Raw genomic sequence first — 20,436 nt, 5'->3', positions numbered from 1 at the left:
CCAGCTGGCAGTCCGTGTGCCAGTGGCCATATTAAGTTTGAATGAAGATGCAATAACAACAACAAAAGGTCTCATACCACTTTTAAGGAAAAGTAACCCCTAATTGTGAAAAGATTAGGATTGGTTTCACTAGTGTATAATGGTGAACCTGAGGATTTGTTCTAACAGTGTTCATTATCATTATACTCTTCTTATGTTGCAGGGATTGTTTTGGTGTCTTAGACTGTGAGTGGTGCATGGTGGACAGTGATGGAAAGACTCATCTAGATAAATCCTACTGTGCTCCGCAGAAAGAATGCTTTGGGGGTATTGTGGGCGCCAAAAGCCCTTATGTGGATGACATGGGAGCCATTGGTAAGGGTGATATTTGCTGTTTGGGTGCACTTTCATTTTTTTATGCATTCCATTCAGACCTGGAATAAAGTCAGGCCCAGCCAGTCTGTACAAGTGACCTTGTAGAAATTGCCTTGGGGTGACAATTTTTTAAGGGATGCCAGTGAAGCAGCATGTGATCTGAGATTGTGAGCCAACATCCTCTGTCCCAAAGGATTATGGGATGCACTTTGGAACTCTAGGTACAACTGCTTGGGGCAGCAGAATGTATTGACTGGCCTGCATAACATACAACATTATCAGCCACTGATAATCTTAAAATGAAGTGCCATTGTTGATGTGCCAACCTGAACAGGAATTTTGTGCTCATTCATATCAATCTTGCCATATATCACTTTTTATATCGGGGTACATAACATGTGCTTCATGGATCACATTCAGCTCCTGCTGCTCCCTTGTCCAGCCCCATGCCATACTGTTGAACTTTGGTGGTGTCGAAAAATAGAGCTTTCAGCACTAAAAGAGGCACATTTCAATTGTCCTGAAGCTAAATATAACCTCTTTAGCTTGCCACCAGATTTCAGCAACAAGCTGCCAATTCTGTTTTGAATATTTTCATGGCACCCTGTGGACTGTGTAATGCCCCATGGAGCATGGTCCAGGGGCAAAAATCACCTCTGGACCTCTTGAAGTTGCCCATCCCTGGTTTATGTTACCTGGAACAATGGACCAAGCAGACTGATATTCCTATTGTGTGCCATTTTGAAAAATGGTATGTTTTCATTGTCCCTTTGGAACTCTTGTGTGTGATCAGGATTACAGTTGTTGTGGCTTTCTCTCAAGTTGTTGTGGCTTTTCTCTCAATCTCTGTTTTAGGTGACCTGGGACTTTTTGCAGTGCATTTACATAAGCTTTTGTATTTTTCTCCCTCTGAAATTAAGGAGATGAGGTGATAGCTTTGAATATGATAAAAAGTGCTCCAGTTGGGCCTGTAGCAGGAGGTATCATGGGATGTATAATGGTTCTAGTTCTGGCGGTCTATGCCTATCGTCACCAGATCCACCGCAGAAGTCACCAACACATGTCCCCACTTGCAGCACAAGGTGAGCTTAAAAATGTCTTGCTGAAGGGGCAGGTGAATAGAGAGTCGTCTAGACCCAATAGCTGCAACAATTTACTTTACGGTTCCCCCTGTTGTTTCTGTTTTTGTTGTTGTTTTACAAATAAGCTAAAGTTTATTTGTAATCCTACATTCTGCAATATTCACTTTATTCACTTTTCTGCTGTAACATAGAATAGAAACCACTGCCCTCTGCTGGATGCAGAATTGAAACTTTTACTGTTCTTCCTGGATGACCTGAAAAACATAAAAGTATCTGCTTCTAAGATCTTGCAAATATGATTTCTCCCTTTAAGGTCTAGGATTCTAGATTCCTACCCCCTATCTAGAGATTCTAGATAGGGGATAGTTTTTCAACATAAAAGTGCATTATGTTGCCATAATTTTACATTGCCTCCTGCTTCTAGAGTTCTTTTTCTAGAAACTTTACTCCATTCCAACTGAATAGAAGACAAAATATATTTTCTTGATGTAATCTGTTTCAGAAACATAAAATAACTATTATGACATTGCTATCTTCTTTGTGATATGATGATAATATGCTATGTAACTATTGAGTGCTACTGTACAAACAGTGGGAAAGCATACACAGGACTTAAGCAAGAGTTACACAGGAATTAAGAAAGAGTTGCCACTCCAGAAAAAAAAATAGAGCATGGCCGAAGCTTTCCAATGTTTCTAGAGTCTATTATCTCATAGAGACAGATGGTTGTAAACACAAACAGAAGTGACTGTGTGAACATAATAAACAAATTATTTTAGAGGGCACTGGCTGGGTTCATGTAACATCACAACCCACGCTCAAGGTACATACCTCAACAGCAAACCATAGGTTCTCTTTGTGGGTTATTTGTGGTTAACTAACCATGGTTTGTTAGCATGACTGGGTTCAAACAACACAAGAACCCATGGTTCAATGGCATCCCACACTCAACCCATAGTCAACCTTGAGTATAGGTTTGTCATGATATGACATGTTGTGTGAACCTAATCACTGTAAGTAAGCTAAAGAATTGGAGTTCTAGTTAGATAGAAATTTAAAAGATAACAATTGCAAAGTGGAAGTCAGTAGGAATTCCCTGGCATTAAGACATAATTAGTGACCCATATTCTATGAAGATTTGCTTTATGTTGGTGGCTTAAGAAAGGAGGACAAGAAGATAACAAATTTATACTCTTATTTTAAATATTGCTATCCACCCCTTTGGTATTCACTGTTCATAACTTCATCCAAAATATTAAAATGCTTTCTGAGCCTCAGAAACCTTGTTCTCAAAAGAGGGGCATCCCATGGCCATTTCCAAAGCATTGCACTCTTACAGGCTAATGCAACATTTTTTCTTTAACAGTTGCATTTTTCTGTTTGTAATGGTGTGTAGAAATGTCAGTCCGCATGTCCAACCTGGAGAATGATAGGGATGAGAGGGATGATGACAGTCACGAAGACAGAGGAATCAGTAAGTATTTAGCAGTCACATTGTAGTTCGAGGTGGGGAAGAATATGGGGAGATGCTCCATGCTCTTTGTTCCTGCCTTTCCTACAGCTAATATGTAGCATTTATCACCTGTATATCCATCTCAAGGGAGAAATTTTACCATTTTTGCCCCATTCATCTTGACATCAGCCCTGTGACTGTGGCTATACTATTTGCCTTTTTCTCTCTCCCTAAACCATAAACAATAGAAAACCATTGACTTACCTAAGACCACCCTCTGTGTTTGTGACAGAGCAAAGATTTGAAGCCAGGGACAACTTTCTGTTCATTTTATTGCACCACCATTTCCTGCCTTCATGCATTCTTCCAAACACCATACACAATCTGGAAAATACAATTGTAGCCCAAGTTCAAACAGATGATTCATGAACTGCAGTTGATTTTGACTTGCTGATTTCTGTGCCCTCGCTAGCAATAGGTTGTCAGACTCTCAGTCCACTTTCAAGGGAACTAAATGGTTAATCCACTTTCAAGGGGTGTGGAACTTAGGTATCAGTGTAGCAGGTTGAATCCACAGCTATTATTCTACAGGTTCTTGTGTTTGCCTCACCAGGTTTTAGCATCCGTTGGCATCTCTACCATTTTTGCAGCAAGCATTGCAGTTGAAGGCACCTTAAATACAGATGTGGATGTAATTTGCTTCAAGATTTTATCCCAAAGAACTCACAGTACTAGCCTAGGACACAAAATCAGCAGTTACTCTTTTTGTTGTGGGATTTAGTAGTTCGATCAATATTGGAATTTCACAACAACCATATAATGAGCTGCTTTATAATGTCATCTTTTAAACTAATCCGTTTGTTGAATGTTTAACCAACACAAACCTTGTCCTTTTATTTTATTCTTCTTTCCGTTCATTCTTAGTCAGTAACACTCGGTTTATAGCAGCAGTTATTGAGCGGCATGCACACAGTCCTGAACGTAGACGCCGTTACTGGGGGCGGTCAGGAACAGAAAGCGATCATGGTAAGACCTTGGAAGTTGCTGACATCTGTACTGCACGCTCATCTTATTTGGCGATGCTACATACAAATCATCAAAGAAAGCATTCCCAATTCCAGTGCTGCTCTTCGTTTCTTTGTACTTAAAACAGTTTTGACACTTTTCATTCCAGGGCAAGATGTTCTCCAGCATTGAAGCTATTTTTGTCGGAGTGATATTCTAACATGAATCATTTAGCTTAAGTCTCTGCTCAGTATCTTAATCATGGATAGTACCAACTGCTCAGCGTTGCAAGAGGCAGAGCTCACTGAGCTTACGTTCCCTCCTTTCCCTTGTAGACAATCCCTATGCCTTTCAAATTCTCCAGAAAACCAGAGAAGAGCTAGGTTTTTTATTGTATTATATATTTTGTGTCATTTGAAACAGTCTGTAAATCTTTGATAAAGTAGCCTTTCATTTCTAGCTACCTGATTTAAGGATGTCCTTCTGGTTGCTGGGTTAAATGAAGCCTGGATTAGATTTTAAAATGTTGAATGCCTTCTGGACTTACTGTTACGTGTTACGGTTCAGTAGAGGCTGGGTGACACAAAAGAAAATATATTGATATCATATATATATATATATATATATATATATATATGATAAGAAACATGTTTGTGCTAATAGCATTTGGAGTTTTCTGACATTTCTTTTGTCACGAGGCTATGATTTTTGCCACATAATTGACCTATGACAAATAGCTAGTAAGAGTGAGCAGCTGCTTCAAAGTCTTAAAACCTGTATCAAGTTGATGAGCCCACTAAGAGGATTAATGTGAGTTTAGCAAGGGTTTCTGCCAGGGCTGTCAGCTGTATCTTCATGTCACTTTTACTATAAATACAGATATGTTATGTCGCTAAATGCAGGGACAGGGAGAGGTCTGTGTTTGTATTTGATTTCTTGCAGTCCTTGAATGTTTCTGGATGGCAGCATCTCCACCCAGTACATGGCTCTGAGAGCTGATTGAAAACGTACAGGCAGTCATGTATATGTCTGCATTACTTCAGAATGCACATGGGAGGGTTGCTTATTTGAATATACCTCCATGTCATAGTATGTGTTAACCTGTAAAACATGTACTTCAGGACGAAGTCTAATCTAGGAAGGAAAACAAGTAATTCCCCCATGTAAATGTTGAGTTGGTATACTCATGGGAGGAGACAATACCATATGCATGGTGGCACTTTTCAGTTGTCTCTAATGTGCCAGCTGTCAAGAAAAACTCAAATGAATCTGTATCCCAAAGAGATCACAGTTCGGAAGAAGAACCACCACATTGCCTGCTGACCACAGTATGCTGTTGCTAGGTATGGGAACCAATATGCCTCTTCAGTACTTGCAGGTTGGAGAGACAGAATGTGGCAAAGCTTTGCAATGCAGAAGTTGCAAAAGTACTCTGGTAAAAGAACAAAATTATGGCCACTTTCAGAATTTGAAAGCGGAAACCCGACAGCACCACACTAACTAGACATGCATGTTTTAATGCATTCTTCACATTTATAATTTGATGATCTGTTTCATTTTGTTCACCAGAACAACTGAAAATAAAAAGCAAGAAATGTAAACCTCTGGTACCCTTTTGTGACAACTCTAGGTAAACAACAAATCTTTATTGCAGTCAATAAATCATTCCAAACAACTTTATGTGTCCATCTATAAAAAGCACAATGCTAATCTCCCACATGTATTCTGAGGTAATACAAGCATATGAGAAGACTGAATCACATGAGCGTTTGCATGTTTCAGTTGGTTCCCAATGCCACATACTGATAGCATTCTAAGTTGGTGGTATCAAATCTTGGTTTGCTTCCAAGTATACATCCAACAGTGGCTTCCTGATCCGCAGCCCTAGGGACTTCCAGTATGCAGCAGCAGATTCTGATGTGGATAAGACACAGAGTACTTCCTTGAGGATAGTACCTTTAGTGTGTTATTCAGGGAACCTCCGACCAGAGGACACGCCCCTGACATTGTCCTTGGGCTCAGAGGATAAGTTACCAGCAGAAACTCCATCTTCGCAGCCTTGCAGAAATCTCAGGGTACAGAATCAGAAAGGAGCCTTTAACAATCCGGTCAGCTCCACTGGGAAGAGGGTGGTGCTTACCACCCTACAGGTTTTGTCAGCTTAAATAAGGCTTCAGTTGGTTTTAGCTCCCTGCTAAGACAATATCCTTCTATTGTCCTAGCAGGAGAAAGTTCCTGCCAGCAGGACCGCCTTGGAACTATCCAGGGTCCTACTGCTGTCTTCCTGCCTTGATCTGTATTCCTATCTTTAGCCTATTACCAACTTTCCCTGCAAGCCTCAAGGGACCCCATAATGAGACAGTGCCTGTATGATATACAATATACATGTTTGCAAATGTGTTTGTTACATTTGCAATTTATATACTGTATTTAGCCATATACATAAGATGCATTAAGTATATACCAACAAATATAATGTGTGAAGTGATCCTAAAATATTACATAATTGGGTTGTACATAATACATATAATTGGGATACAATATGGTTGTATTCAATGTTAGTCTAACTTAAGTCCCATTCATTTCAACGAGTTTACTTTAAATAGGGCTAACATTGGATACAACCCTTAGTCTGCCTCCAGAAGCAACATAGAATAGTCAAGGACTTGGAACAATAGCTAGTGCTCTTGGGAAAGTCAACTTTTGGAGTGCCTAATTTTAAGCTTGTAAAACTGTTGCCTATGTTTCTCATCCTGAGTTACTCTGAAATGCATCCTGGGCATCTACGCCACAAATATTCCCCTTTCTCTTGCCTCCTTTTGCTTGGAGAGACTGGCACAAGACTAGAGAGTGTAGAAGTTTACCTACAAAATGGAACTTTATAATTATTCATTACAAATGCTTGTAATGTTTGTTAGCTTTTATAAAGACTGTAAAGATACCACCTTCTTTACTACAGATACTTTTTAATGTACTCCATAACCCAATATATGTGAAATGGTTCCAAAGAAGCATGTTGAACTTTATATGGAGGGCCCCATTTTCCTACCTAAAAAAGATCTTAAAAAAGATCTATGAGGTGTGTGTGTGTGTGTGTGTGTGTATATATATATATATAAAACAACATTTCAAGGGAGACGAAGTAGAAATAAATCTAGAAGCAACAACTGGAGAGAGATTGCATGATGGGAGACACACATGCAACAAAATGTGCAAATAAATGCAAACAAGGTGAAGGCCATCCTACAATAATGATACCATAAAATATAAATGTATTATGTGTAAATGCAGGGAAAAGTAACCTAGAAGGAGTTGACTGTTTTAGAGGAAATCAGTACCTAGTTAGCTGAACTAGAACTGAATCATTTTTTAAAATAGGCTGATTAGTAACATTGTGGCTTCAAGAATTAGCGCCATGATGAAGCAGATGGTATAGCAGCATCCCATTGATACTGACTATATCATACTGTTCCTCACAGATTGGTATAGTTACAAAGCTTTCACATGTGAGTGGCTTATATCTAGGCCGGTGATTTTTTTGCAGATCTATACAAATCTCATCTACTCATATAATGTTCACTTGCAATGCATTGCACAGTTCAATAAAATTTTGCAGTGCAAAAACGGCAGACTTCTAGTGGCTTGGCATATATTGCTTCCTTTTCTTCTAATGGATTTTTTAAAAGGTTGGAAAACTTTTAAAAAATCACACAACTATTTGTGTTGCCTTTTGTATATTTATGCATATTTCTCCAAATATTTTATGGTGGCAATATTGTAGGATGTTGCTCATCTTTTTGGACTTCAATATCTTTGGGTGCATTTTCTATTTGCATCCTTTGTAGCTGGACTTCAAAAGCTTACTAAAGTGCAGCCAGACAAATTGGCTGAAATATACCCTAGAACTGTGGATTTTAATGGTGCTGTCTCCAATCAATGTTGCCAATAACTGAAAGGCAGATGAAGGCCTGAAAGCAGATGAAAGAAAGCACAAATGAGATCCCATAGGGGAGCTTAAATTGCTATTTATTTTGGTTTGTTTTCTGAATGATAACACCATTGTCTCAATTACAGTACTGAACAAATTGTGTTTATCTAGGAAATGCTGGATCTTATCAAAGCAAGTTTCAGTCTATCATATTGGCTCAAAGTAATTCCTTGTATTGCTGTATGGTACCTATGGAGTGATCTGATTTTGTGTCTGTACTGTTCATCAGTGCCATACAAAAGTCCAGAAGACTAGCTATCTTAAGACAGATTTATATGACTGTTGGGCTTCTGGTGGCTGCTTTTTTATTCCATTCGTTGTGACTCTTGGCTTGTTGCAAGTGGGTCATCAGACTACCTTCGATCAGTGTCATTTTGCACAGCACTGTCCAGTCCACATATTGACATACAAAATTGAAAGATTCTGCTCAGGGTGAAGACAAATGACCCTTTGCCAAAAATAGGGATCTACCAAGGTTAAATGCAGCGGCCACAAGCTATAATGTGAATAAGCCCTGAGTCTTGGTCACCCAAATGTCAAGAAGGCGTTGTGGCCCATAAAGAACTGAGGTCATGACCAGCCATTCTTGTACAGAGCAGAAGCCATTGTGTGCGCAGTGATGAATAAGAGGAAGAAGGGGATATGCCATCCTCCCTTGTTTCTCTTCATCCCCGTCCTCTCCACTGTCCTTGTCTTGTGATTGTGTCTGACCATGCTTTCCTCACCTGGGAACATCTAGCAGGGAGCTACTTTGGCTCCTAGTAAAAGTATAGTACATGGGGGGAGGGTGTGTGTTGCTGATGTGCCCAGGAAGGAGGACATCTTCCTCAGCACCTTCAGGAAGCTAAGCAAAAAGAACTAAGACAAGCTGAGGAGAAGGGAAAATAAGCTAGGACAGCCTATTCCCTTCACCCCACTTCCTCCTTACTTATTATTAGCAGTCCACAAATATTGACTTCGATCAGTAACCAGATATTGTTTGTGCTTACTACCAACCCTTCCCAAGTACCCTGTGTGTGGTAGAAGACTGTTAAGGAAGGAAGGAAGGGGACCTCTGCATCTCAAATGACACTGGATATGAAAAGCAGAGAACCACCACATCCCTTCTTTGTGTAGGATAAAAGAGATATCCCCCTCTCCCATGTTCCCTGCAATTTGCAGAGAACTCAGAAGAACAGTCTGTGTGTTGCTTGGTGAATCACTGCCACACCAGAGACTTTGAACCCTGCTGTGCAGCCAAGGAGATTTATGGGAGTCAGTTGATGTGGGAGAAGGTGCTCCCTCAGGTACCCTAGTCCCAAGTTTGGTATGCATAAGCTTGTAGCTCAAGCCTATCATAGAAACTTTTAATAAAGGTATAGTCTGGTCAAAAGCTTGTAATTCTATGGAAATATGCAGACCATTGATTTCATTAAGATTTTGAATTGCATCGCAAGCTTTCTGAGAAAAGAGCAAGTTAAATATCTCAGGTGTTCCTCTTATAGATTGACTAGTTCTGATTTTTTTAGTGATTTGACACACATGGTGAAATATGGGTTAAGCTATACAAGCTGATGATTTTGGCAGTAAGAAATAAGATCTGAGGGGAGGCATTGGGAATCCATGTAAGTGCAGGAAACTAATAGACTGCCACATTTGTCACTTGTTAAAAAAACTTTATGATACTCAACAAATGTGACAGGACAATGAAACAGGAACTCACTTCTGCCAATTTACATGCAGAGTAATTGAAGCCTTTGTTGGGAATGTTGATCATGCTATCGTTTTCTAAAAATCAAAATACTAAATATTAAAACATCATGTACATCTGTGTTTTTTGTTACAAAGTCATCACTTTTTACTAATGTGGTTTTATTTTCTAGGTTATAGTACTATGAGTCCTCAGGAAGACAGTGAAAACCCTCCCTGCAATAATGACCCATTATCAGCTGGTGTAGATGTGGGAAATCATGATGAAGATTTAGACCTGGACACCCCTCCTCAGACTGCTGCACTCTTGAGTCACAAGTTCCATCACTACAGGTTGCACCATCCAGCGGTACATCATAGTCACCACTTACAGGCTGCAGTCACAGTACATACTGTAGATGCAGAATGCTAACGACCTCTGACCTTGGGGGGAAATGCAGCTAGTGAGTACTGACTCGTCCAGGCAGTGAAGGCCAGACTTGCATTTGTACCTTTACCAGGCATGGTCTTGACTAACTTCATAAAACTCCTTTCAAATGAAAACTTTACATTTCTAAAATGTAAGGTTAACTCTGAAGTGGAGGAGAAATTACCATGATGAATGAACCTGCCATAACATTCAATAAAACAGAATAAGAGGAAAGTTCGGCCTCCAAACACAGGAAGAAAGGTTTATACAGTGAACGGAGCCTTTTGAACCCTGTTAATCTGAGCCAAGAAAAGAATCTGCTCAGACGAAGGAGAGGGAGATCTTTGCTTTCCTTAACTGGAAGAACAGAAATCTTTGCAGCTAGAGACAAGAAGGTGCCGGATCCAGAAATAGTCGTTGCCACAAGGTTTCCATTTGTTGAGGGTGTTCTTGGTTTTTTTAAAAAAAGTTCATTACTCTTACAAATTGCTGTATGGGACCTGGGACAGTGCATCTCCAGATTTTTAAATAAAGGATTATTTTTGTACTATTTATTGAACTCAAAACGTTCATGAACTCTGAGGGAGAGGAAAGGGAGGGGATGAAAGCATTAGAAACTCTATGAATACAGCCTATGATATATATTTGTGTTGGTGATGCTGTGGTGCGTCTCAAAAGGACTTGCCATCCCTCTGAACGGGATAGTCACCCTCCCCCCGCCGTGCTATAAAGGGAAAATGAAGAAATTGTATGCTGATTTGTTTACATGATTAAGGTTTGGTTTCCATGGTCATTTTGTACACATTGAAGATGGTTTATAACACAGTATTTTTTTAGAGAGATATTAATGTGGGGAGGAGGAATGCCGAGTCTGGCCAAAGCACTGAGCAATCCTGCTCCTCTCTCCACACTCCAGTCTGCTCAATCCCAGGCTAGGGGCGATATTCCATTCAGTGTGGTAATACAGTGTAGTGTTCAAACTACATTCATGTTCAGTAAACTAATAAATCTGCTTTTTTGTTTCCCTTTCACGTTACAATATTAAAACAACAACAACACAACAAAATATTCAGAGGTAAATGGAATGCTTTGAAAACTTGGTCATTTGTGACAGGTTTATTTTGGAACCATGATGATAAACCTCTGTCATCTTTTTCTGGAATTTAACACTACTTTAGTGATTCTTACAGGGATTAATCACATCTGAGTTGGTATCACATGAGCCATCTCAATTTTAAAATAGTTTTAAATCACAGTGTTTTGTTTATTGTGTTTAAAATATTATGAAAACCTTCTTGCACTGTGCATATGATAAACATCAATATGTAGTTTTTGAAAAAGATCTCTGGATACTGTTTAAATGATAGGGTGCTTAATACTTATTATGTAAAAAATGGTTCTTACACAGTATGGTAAAGTAAGTATGCGTGTGCTATCAGAATCCCCTTTATACTATGTATAAAATTACAATCTCTAGTAGAATAAACTGTATATAAATTATGGGTCCATGGATTACTTTGGACGTAACTTTGTTTCAAACAAATCTCATTTTAACTCATAAGTAAATGATGCAAATTGTTCAGTGTTAGGCTGTCATCTCCATTTCTCCATGTTCAAACTCAACAATACTTTGAGAAATACCTGTGTGGGGAGCATGTGGAGAATTCCACATTGTGCACAGACTATGTGTTGTAGCCAATGAATAAGAAAGCCTTTTGTTGGATCAGTATCTTTGGTACTATAAGAAAAGGAACTGAGAATAAAACTGCCAGTATCATACTGCCTTTATACAAATCTATGGTGCGACCACACTTCGAATACTGTGTATAGTTCTGGTCACCACACCTAAAAAGGATATTATAGAGCTGGAAAAACTGCAGAAAAGGGCAACTGAAATGAATAAGGGGCTGAAGCATCTCCCCTATGAGGGAAGCTTACAACAGCTGGGATTGTTTAGCTTGGAAAAAAGGAGGCTAAGGGGAGACATGACAGAGGTGTACAAAATTATGCAGGGTGTAGAGAATGTGGATAGGGAGACATTTTTCTCCCTCTCTCAAAATACTAGAACCTGGGGTCATCCCATGAAGCTTGGTGGGAGATTCAGGACAAATAAAAGGAAGGACCTCTTCACACAGCGCATAGTTAAATTATGGTAATCACTACCACAAGATGTAGTGATGTCCATCAATCTGGATGGCTTTAAAAGGAGGTTGGATAAATTCCTAAAGGAGAAGGCTATCAATGGCTACTAGCCCTGATGGTTATGTGCTACCTCCAGTGTCTGAGGATTCGATCATTTTTGTCTGTCTCTTCTGCCAAGACTCTTGTTCATGCATTGGTTATTTCTCGGTTGGACTACTGCAACCTTCTTCTCACTGGCCTTCCTTATTCTCACATCAGTCCGTTGGTTTCTGTTCACCACTCTGCTGCTAAGATCATCTTCTTGGCTCGCCGCTCTGACCATGTTACTCCACTTCTGAAATCTCTTCATTGGCTTCCAATTCACTTCAGAATCCAATATAAACTTCTCCTGTTGACATACAAAGCTTTTCACTGTCTAGCTCCTTCCTATCTCTCCTCTCTCATCTCACACTATTCCCCCGCTTGTGTTCTTCGCTCCTCTGATGCCATGTTTCTCACCTGCCCAAGGGTCTCTACTTCCCTTGCTCGGCTTCGTCCATTTTCTTCTGCTGCCCCTTACGCCTGGAACGCTCTTCCAGAACATTTGAGAACTACAAGTTCAACCGCAGCTTTTAAAGCTCAGCTAAAAACTTTTCTTTTTCCTAAAGCTTTTAAAACTTGATTTTGTTCTGACTTTATACTGCTAGTTTTACCCTACCCAGTGCCTGTTTACCCTACCCTGTGCCTGTTTGGTGCATTCTCTTCCCTTCCTTATTGTTTTATTATGACTTTATTAGAATGTAAGCCTATGCGGCAGGGTCTTGCTTTTTACTGCTTTACTCTGTACAGCACCATGTACATTGATGGTGCTATATAAATAAATAAATAATAATAATAATGTGTGCACCAGTTGCTGGGAAACATGAGTGGGAGGGTGCTGTTGCACCATGTCCTGCTTTGTTGGTCCCTGGTCTACAACTGGTTGGCTACTGTGTAAACAGAGTGCTGGACTAGATGGACCCTCGGTCTGCTCCAGCATGGGACTTCTTATGGAATTCCTGAAAGAAAAAGTGCCTGTGAGAGTGGTGTTCTCTCTGTCATCCCAAATCAAGCACATTATATTTATAGATGGAGGTTAGCAATCATTGTTCATACCTTGCATATATTTTTTTACTACAACATTTTGCAAATGCTACTACATTCTCCTTTGTCTTTTTAATGTAATTACAAAATCTGTACCAGTTTCCAAAACACAAATGCATCATCTGGTATTCAAATGTACTTGCAAATTGTACAATAGCATTTCCTATGAGTATACTATGACACTAGTTCCAGTTGCTGTATTATGATACTAAAATAGGGGATTTTCATAATTGGTCTTTAGTACCTGCAAAAGTTGTCATTACTCATTTATTGAGAAACTGCTAAAATACTCATGATTTCAGAATGGCTGAAAGTAACCAAAATGGAAAATTGACTGTACTTCTATAAATGGGAAATGGTTTATGTGGACATAAAATATTTTAACTTTACATTTTCATTTCTTTAGATATTGAAAATGCTACATCAGTGATAATAATTTTCTTTTCATTGAATATGATTTTTTAAAAATCTACACAGCTTGACCTTTTAGAATCCTCAGAGTTAAGCTTCGAAGTGTTCATAATATTCTTGCACCCTAAAACACTTTGCTTGAAACGTAAGTCTTCCATTTTAGTAGGATTTACTTAAAAGTAATGAGCAATGGTTTGTATCCAGTGTCCTACATGTGTAGCTGAATGTGGATCACATTGAAATCAGCTGGAGAATTAAGTGAAACGAAGGGCAAGACCCTCTGCATGTTTAGACACAGAAAAAGTCCTACAGTCCCTGGGAGTTAATGTCTGTTGTAGAACTTTTTCTTTCTAGGATGTTTTCCGTCTAAGCTGGTGTTTGGTACAAACCAATATCCTAAACTCATTTCTTTTAAGTAAGTACTTAAAAATAACTTGCTTAAATCTGAAACCCAGATTTATTTTTTAAGTAACGTGTTTCAGGGTGCAACAATATCTTTTGACAAAATATATTTTGTCAAAACAGAATACTAAAATTGTCCATTTATTGTATTTTTTCAATTTTATGGTGGTAAAATGAAGGTAATGTTTTGATGTCTTTCTTCATCAGAAAAATGGGCTAAGAAGATCCACAGGGCCTCTTTCTCCAGATCACTTTGTGCCACAGGGATTTTTTTTTTAAAGATGAGTTATTTGGAGCCATACATGTGGCAATAAATATGCCTGGACTATTTGTACATGTGGATTTTACAGGAATGTAGTAACGTGAACTGGGAGAAATCTAGTATCTTGCTTCTGATTGCTCCCTGTCTCCTATGCCCTCCCCCCCACACACACACACTACATCTCAACTGGTTACCAGATGATAATTGAAAGCACATAAACTTTTCCCCCAGTGCTTTAACTGCGTGACTCTTGACTGTTTGAAGAGGAAGTGCTTCATTGGTACACTCCCTTTGGGAACAGTAATTTACTGCTGAGTAAAACAAATGTCCCCATGATTTACATGAGCTTAGGAGAGAACCTTTTGCACATAAGAGAGTAAACAGGATTAATCCATCTTTCCTTCCTTTATTTAAAAGGTTTTCCAATCTCACAGTAATGTGTAATGAATTCTGTTTCTGTTTACCATGGGTGGGTACCATTAACTATTTTGGTGGTGTGAGCATTCACATACTACACTTTGTACTGATATTTTATTTATTTATTTATTTTATTACATTTGGATACCACCCCATAGCTGAAGCTCTCTGGGCAGTTCACATAATAACAGTTGTTGATGTCCAGTTGAAGCTCTATGTACAGCACCATGTACATTGATGGTGCTAAATAAATAAATAATAATAATAATAATAATAATAATAATAATAATAATAATTGCATTTAAAATAGGGCATTGGGGTTTTTAAATCCTAAATATATTTTGGTGCATTTATACTTAACAATCCCTACATCAAAGTCCAGGGCCAACTTCTGGTTTGAAGGGACCCTTGGCAAAGTGTCCTCTGGTGGGCCCCCCGGCACTAGGCTTATCCAGTGGGTGGCCTTTTTAATTTCCCACAGTGCCCCAGAGTACCCAACAGAGTGTGCTGCTGCTGCTGCCACCATCAGCAACCGGAAACCAGCAGAAGCTCTGCTAACTTGTTCTGCTGGAAAAACAAACTTTTCTCATTTCTAAGCTGCTTTATGAAGTGCCAGCTTCCTGTTGCACAAGCAATTGCTCCTGGTTGTGCAATAGAACAAGCAGAGGTGAAATGGCACTATAAGATACTGTCCAATATATCGACAGAGAACATACACATATGTCAACAAGATTGAGGTTGTGGATTAAACATGCCCAAGAATCCTTCAATACTTTGTTTTCATCACATATCACTGATGGAGGAATTTATAGTCTTTCCAGTACAGTTTATGCCACAGAGGGAAGCCTAAGTAAAGCAGCACAGATTGGAGGGAAGTACATGGCAAAAGGGAGTTGCACTCCTGGCTTACCTTCCAGAAGATTAGCCCACGTGGTGGTGGTGGTAGGGAATGGTTACAAACCATGGGTCACTATTTGCACATTACTGTCTCAAAATATTTATATTATTTTGTTCAAGCTTACATAACAGTCTCGCCTCTAATCTCCTTTAAGCACCTTGTAAAACTCAGTGAATGAATAGCAAAAAATGGATTTTCTCCAGGTTCACTCAAAGGTAACAATGATCAAATGGTGACTATAGTATTAAAAAAAATGGAATTCTTATAAAACAATGCCTGCCATTTAGTTCAAGGTATTCCTACTTAATTTTTCATTAAACATGGACATCATTTAGTTTGAGACCCCAACTAGTGAGGATTTTTGACTGTGGCATGGCCACATTCAGCTTGCCATGCATTCTGGAGGGCAAAGGAACCATCTCTTCCTAGGGTGGGATTGAATTCCCTGACAAGCAGTCTCAATAAAGCAATGTCTGCACACCAATGTAATGGTACTCATGGTGATGAACTGGCATATGTCCTTGCATGTGCACACTCACACTTCACAGATAGCCCAGGAAGATTATTTCTATGGGCAATATTTCTACATTTTATCCCAGCAGTGGTACTTTACTTCAGATGGCTAAAATTATTATGTAACAATAACTATAAACAAATATGTCAATGTTTTTCCCATAGGTAAGGCTTGATTTGTGCCATTATGTTATCATTGGTGGTATTTGGTTGTATAGAGGAGATTTCCTACCCCCCCCCCCCATTTAAAAAAGAAAAGAAAAGCTAGCTGGGAGTCCAAGGAGACCCGTGCTGGCTGCAGATCAACATAACAGAAGGGCTTATTAGCCTGGATTAAAAGCCTGGCTATTGTTGGCTCTGTTTTTAAGTTTAAGGCCACACACCCTTTAACTGGAATTGCTGCCTACCCATCTGCATTTCTATCAATTAAATAAAACCTATTATATGCACATTTGGCACTTTTCTTCAAGCCAACTATGATGCAAGTTTGGCACTGAAGGTATGACTAGAATAATTTAGAAACCACTTTTAAATGTCAATGCTTTTAGGATGTAATTCTATGCATGTTTAGACAAAAAAAGTCTTAAAACTCACAGCATTCCCCAGCCAGCCATGCTAATTGGGGAATGCTGGGAGTTGTAGAACTATTTTTCTTTCTAAACATGGATAAGATTGCACCCTTAGTGACTTGGACAGTGGATGGAAGATGTATTGATTTTTATTGTGCACTGGAGATCAGCAATAGCAGACAAAACTTGATTAACTTTTCCAAAGTTGAAGAACATAGGCCATAGCTAGACCAGGCCTATATCCCAGGATCATCCCTGTGCATCTAAATGACACACGGGATCCCGGGAGCAGGCAGGGACGGCTCCTCCATTTGCCTGGGATAATCCTTAGGTCTAGCTAAGACCATAGATTACATTTGATCAGACTTAGGGCTGATCAAAATTTATATTTATATTTTGAAAATTTATCTTTAGAATTAATATAAATTGGGGAGAAAAGTTTTTAGGCATGTTGTGTAGAATTGTTGTAGGCCAGGATTTAGAACCAATTGCTATAACCCAGAAAGCTCAGGGAGTGCTAATAGTAATCTCAAGTGGCAAAGAAATGTGCTGAAATTATTGTTTTATTGCATTCCTATACTGCCCCATAGCCAAAGCTCTCTGGGCAGTTTACAAAGATTAAAAATATTAAAATACAGATTACAAAGTTTAAAAACCATTTACATAAAACACAGACAATTTACAGGAAGTCAACATATCTACAAACAACTTGGAATATAACCATAATCATAGGACAAGACTGGATCTTAGACTTCTTGTAGTTGACTATAAAAAGGCTGCGTATTCACAGTCTTTTGAATGAAAGCTAGGACACATACAGAATCCTCTCTTAAGATATAAAAGAGCCACGTTATATTGTATCAGAACTCTGGTACTCCAAAATACTAACCAGCAGGAGACTCAAGGAAAACACAGTGCTCTAGCAATTGAGTCAGACTTCTTTCCAAAAGATGCACAGATTATGTAAGAATCTAACAAACTGTGTGCTTTGACACTGTTGGTGACCTGAAGGCCATCAACCTGAACCTTTTTATAGTGCCCTTTTTACATGCATCACAGGAATCTCTTTCAGAGCATTGGAGGTATGTGTTCTTGAAAATTTAATAAAAGAAACCCTAAGCCTAGACGAACTTTTCCCTTATCTTTCCCAAAATTAGCACGTAGCCATTACAGAGTCTGGAATATTGTTGACAAATAGCATGCAACATTCCTGGGAAGTGTAGAAGTGGCACATTTTTATGGAACAATACTTAATTCATTCACCATAGACTGAACTGCTTCTAGATGTAGTAAGGCAGCCATTTAACATAAGAAGAGGTTAGAATCCTGTTGGCCATACAGTTGCAGGTGCCACATAGTGCTACAAGTATTATTTTAAAGAAACACTGCTTGTTTTAAGGGAAATACCCTTCACTTTTCATTGTAGTTGAGTAATTTAACACAAATCTTCACTTATAATATGTTGGAGGAAAAGGAATGCATAAGTCTTCGTATTTTGCTCCAGTGACTATATGAGAATAATCAACAAACAGGACTTCTGAATGAATGAATGAATGAATACCTTTATTGAATAAGTCTTCTGACCATTTAAAAAAAAATCACATAATCATTAAGAGCAAACCGACATTACTTAAAATTTATGATTTAAAATTTTAAAACAATATACAGTTCGTATGTAATATATTATATATGACTAACAGTTAATAAGACCCCTTGTATATTACAACATTTGCTAAAAACTTAATCCATTTTTTCTAATCCTTTTTTCCTTATGCTGGCTGTTTTAAGAGCGAAGAGAGCAACCTTCTGGGTGACAAAATAGTTAGAACCACATAAGAGAAAGGACAATTAATCCTTGGCTGTCCAGTCTCTCATGTGTATTAAAAACACAGAAAATGTTCTCTACATTTTGAATATAAACAACATTCAAGTAAATAGTGGGCTAAATCTTCTATTTCAGGGTTGCCACATATACATAGTCTATCTTTCGATGGAATACCTTGGAATCTACCCTGTAACATCATTGTGGAGGACTTCTGGATGAAGCCACCTATTGCTAAAACTCAAAATGCAACATGCAGCTTTTTTCCTCAGTGGGTTTTGTTCTGGTATGGAGAAAAAATGGAAGAAGTGGTGGGGAAACCTGGGAGGGCTACAAATGGAAGATGACATCTAGACCTCCTGTAAAATTCTGTGAATGAGGCACAGCAAAAGCCTGATGTGGAAACCCCCAAAGAAGCAACAGAGAGAAGCAAAGCTTCTTGCGGATAGAGAATGAAGCTCAGAAATAATGACACAGGCATCAGAGCTTGGGATAACTAGGGCCTCTTTATTTATTTGGGAAATTCACCCCTCCTGTGAGAGTGCAGGGATCTAATTAATTATTTCTCCAAGCAACTAGTCTGCCATTATGGGCTAGCCACTCGGCCAAACCAGGAGCCAGGTAAAACCCAGCTACACTTGTGTGCTTGGGCGAACCACCCCATGTCACCCCCACTCGGAGTTACACAACCCCAAGTAGGTGAGACAAAGAGGTCCCCAAAGACAAGACATATATTCTGAGTCGTGAGCCACACAGCCCTCGAGTATCAGGCCTCAGAACTTGCCAATCACCATATGATGCCAACAAGTGGTCACCAAAGCTCTTCTGATGTCCTCAGATTCCCACACAACCCTGCCCATTCCAAACAACCTATTTACCCACCCTTGACTAAATTAAATACCAGTATGGAGTAGGCAAACAACCTGTGTCCCAGAGTCGAACCGTGGCAGGTAAAATTCCTACTCCGCTCCCCCTCCAAAGGCAGCAACTGGCTAAACCCATACTAGTTATACGGTGGGGGTCAAGGAGTATGGAGAGTGTGCCTTAATTAGGGTGACCATATGAAAAGGAGGACAGGGCTCCTGTATCTTTAACAGTTGCATAGAAAAGGGAATTTGAGCAGGTGTCATTTGTATATATGGAGAACCTGGTGAAATTCCCTCTTCATCACAACAGTTAAAGCTGCAGGAGCTAGACTAGAGTGACCAGATTTAAAAGAGGGCAGGGCACCTGCAGCTTTAACTGGTGTGATGAGGAAATTTCACCAGCTTCCCCATATATACAATGACACCTGCTGAAATTCCCTTTTCAACACACCTGTTAAAGATACAGGAGCCCTGTCCTCCTTTTCAGATGGTCACCCTACCTTAATAAGCTTGCCCCACCCATGCTAGATGCCCAAGGCACATGGAGTATTCTTTCTTCCTTTTCCCTGCCTGCAATACCTCCTCCTGCCCTAGTCGTACCAACAGGGCAGGAATAGGGCTTACCAGTGTAGCCTTGTTTTCACTCAACTTTGCTTCAAAGCACACACTCCTATGCCAGGCACCTTCTGAAAGACAGGGGATATGCCAGCTCTTTGTGGAGAGCAATACCTCATGGTGGTATATCTCAAAGGAATGGATCATATTCTGAAAAGAGCACTTTGACAAGGGGTGGGAATTTGAAATATGCTTATATCTGATAACCATCTTGAAACAAAGGGTAGCTAATTTGGCCTGTTAAATTTGCACCATATCAAAATATTACCATCTCCAAACTAGGGTTTGCTTTTATATCTGACAATGGGATAGTTTCCCTTTTGATCCTAATTACACAGCATGTCTAGCAATCATTTCTGGAAATATTCCAAGAAACTTGGTTGTGGTAATAAAATTTCATCACCTTTTTCTTTGCTA

At 39.2% G+C, this 20,436-nt stretch overlaps 1 protein-coding gene across 1 annotated transcript in view; it reads left to right on the top strand.

Annotated features, from left to right (window-relative positions):
- CACHD1 (cache domain containing 1) overlaps positions 1-10,532 on the top strand; it is a 149,202-nt gene extending 138,670 nt beyond the window's left edge. The window contains exons 23-27 of the mRNA XM_063134748.1: positions 203-354; positions 1,275-1,436; positions 2,833-2,910; positions 3,814-3,915; positions 9,745-10,532. Coding sequence (XP_062990818.1) covers positions 203-354; positions 1,275-1,436; positions 2,833-2,910; positions 3,814-3,915; positions 9,745-9,983 — 733 coding nt within the window. The 3' untranslated portion in view covers positions 9,984-10,532. The remainder of the gene's footprint in view (positions 1-202; positions 355-1,274; positions 1,437-2,832; positions 2,911-3,813; positions 3,916-9,744) is intronic.
- Positions 10,533-20,436: the final 9,904 nt, after the last annotated feature.

The sequence above is a fragment of the Elgaria multicarinata genome, chromosome 1 (assembly GCF_023053635.1).
Source record: "Elgaria multicarinata webbii isolate HBS135686 ecotype San Diego chromosome 1, rElgMul1.1.pri, whole genome shotgun sequence".
Lineage (NCBI taxonomy): Eukaryota > Metazoa > Chordata > Lepidosauria > Squamata > Anguidae > Elgaria > Elgaria multicarinata.
This window is presented reverse-complemented; position numbering and strand designations above follow the sequence as displayed.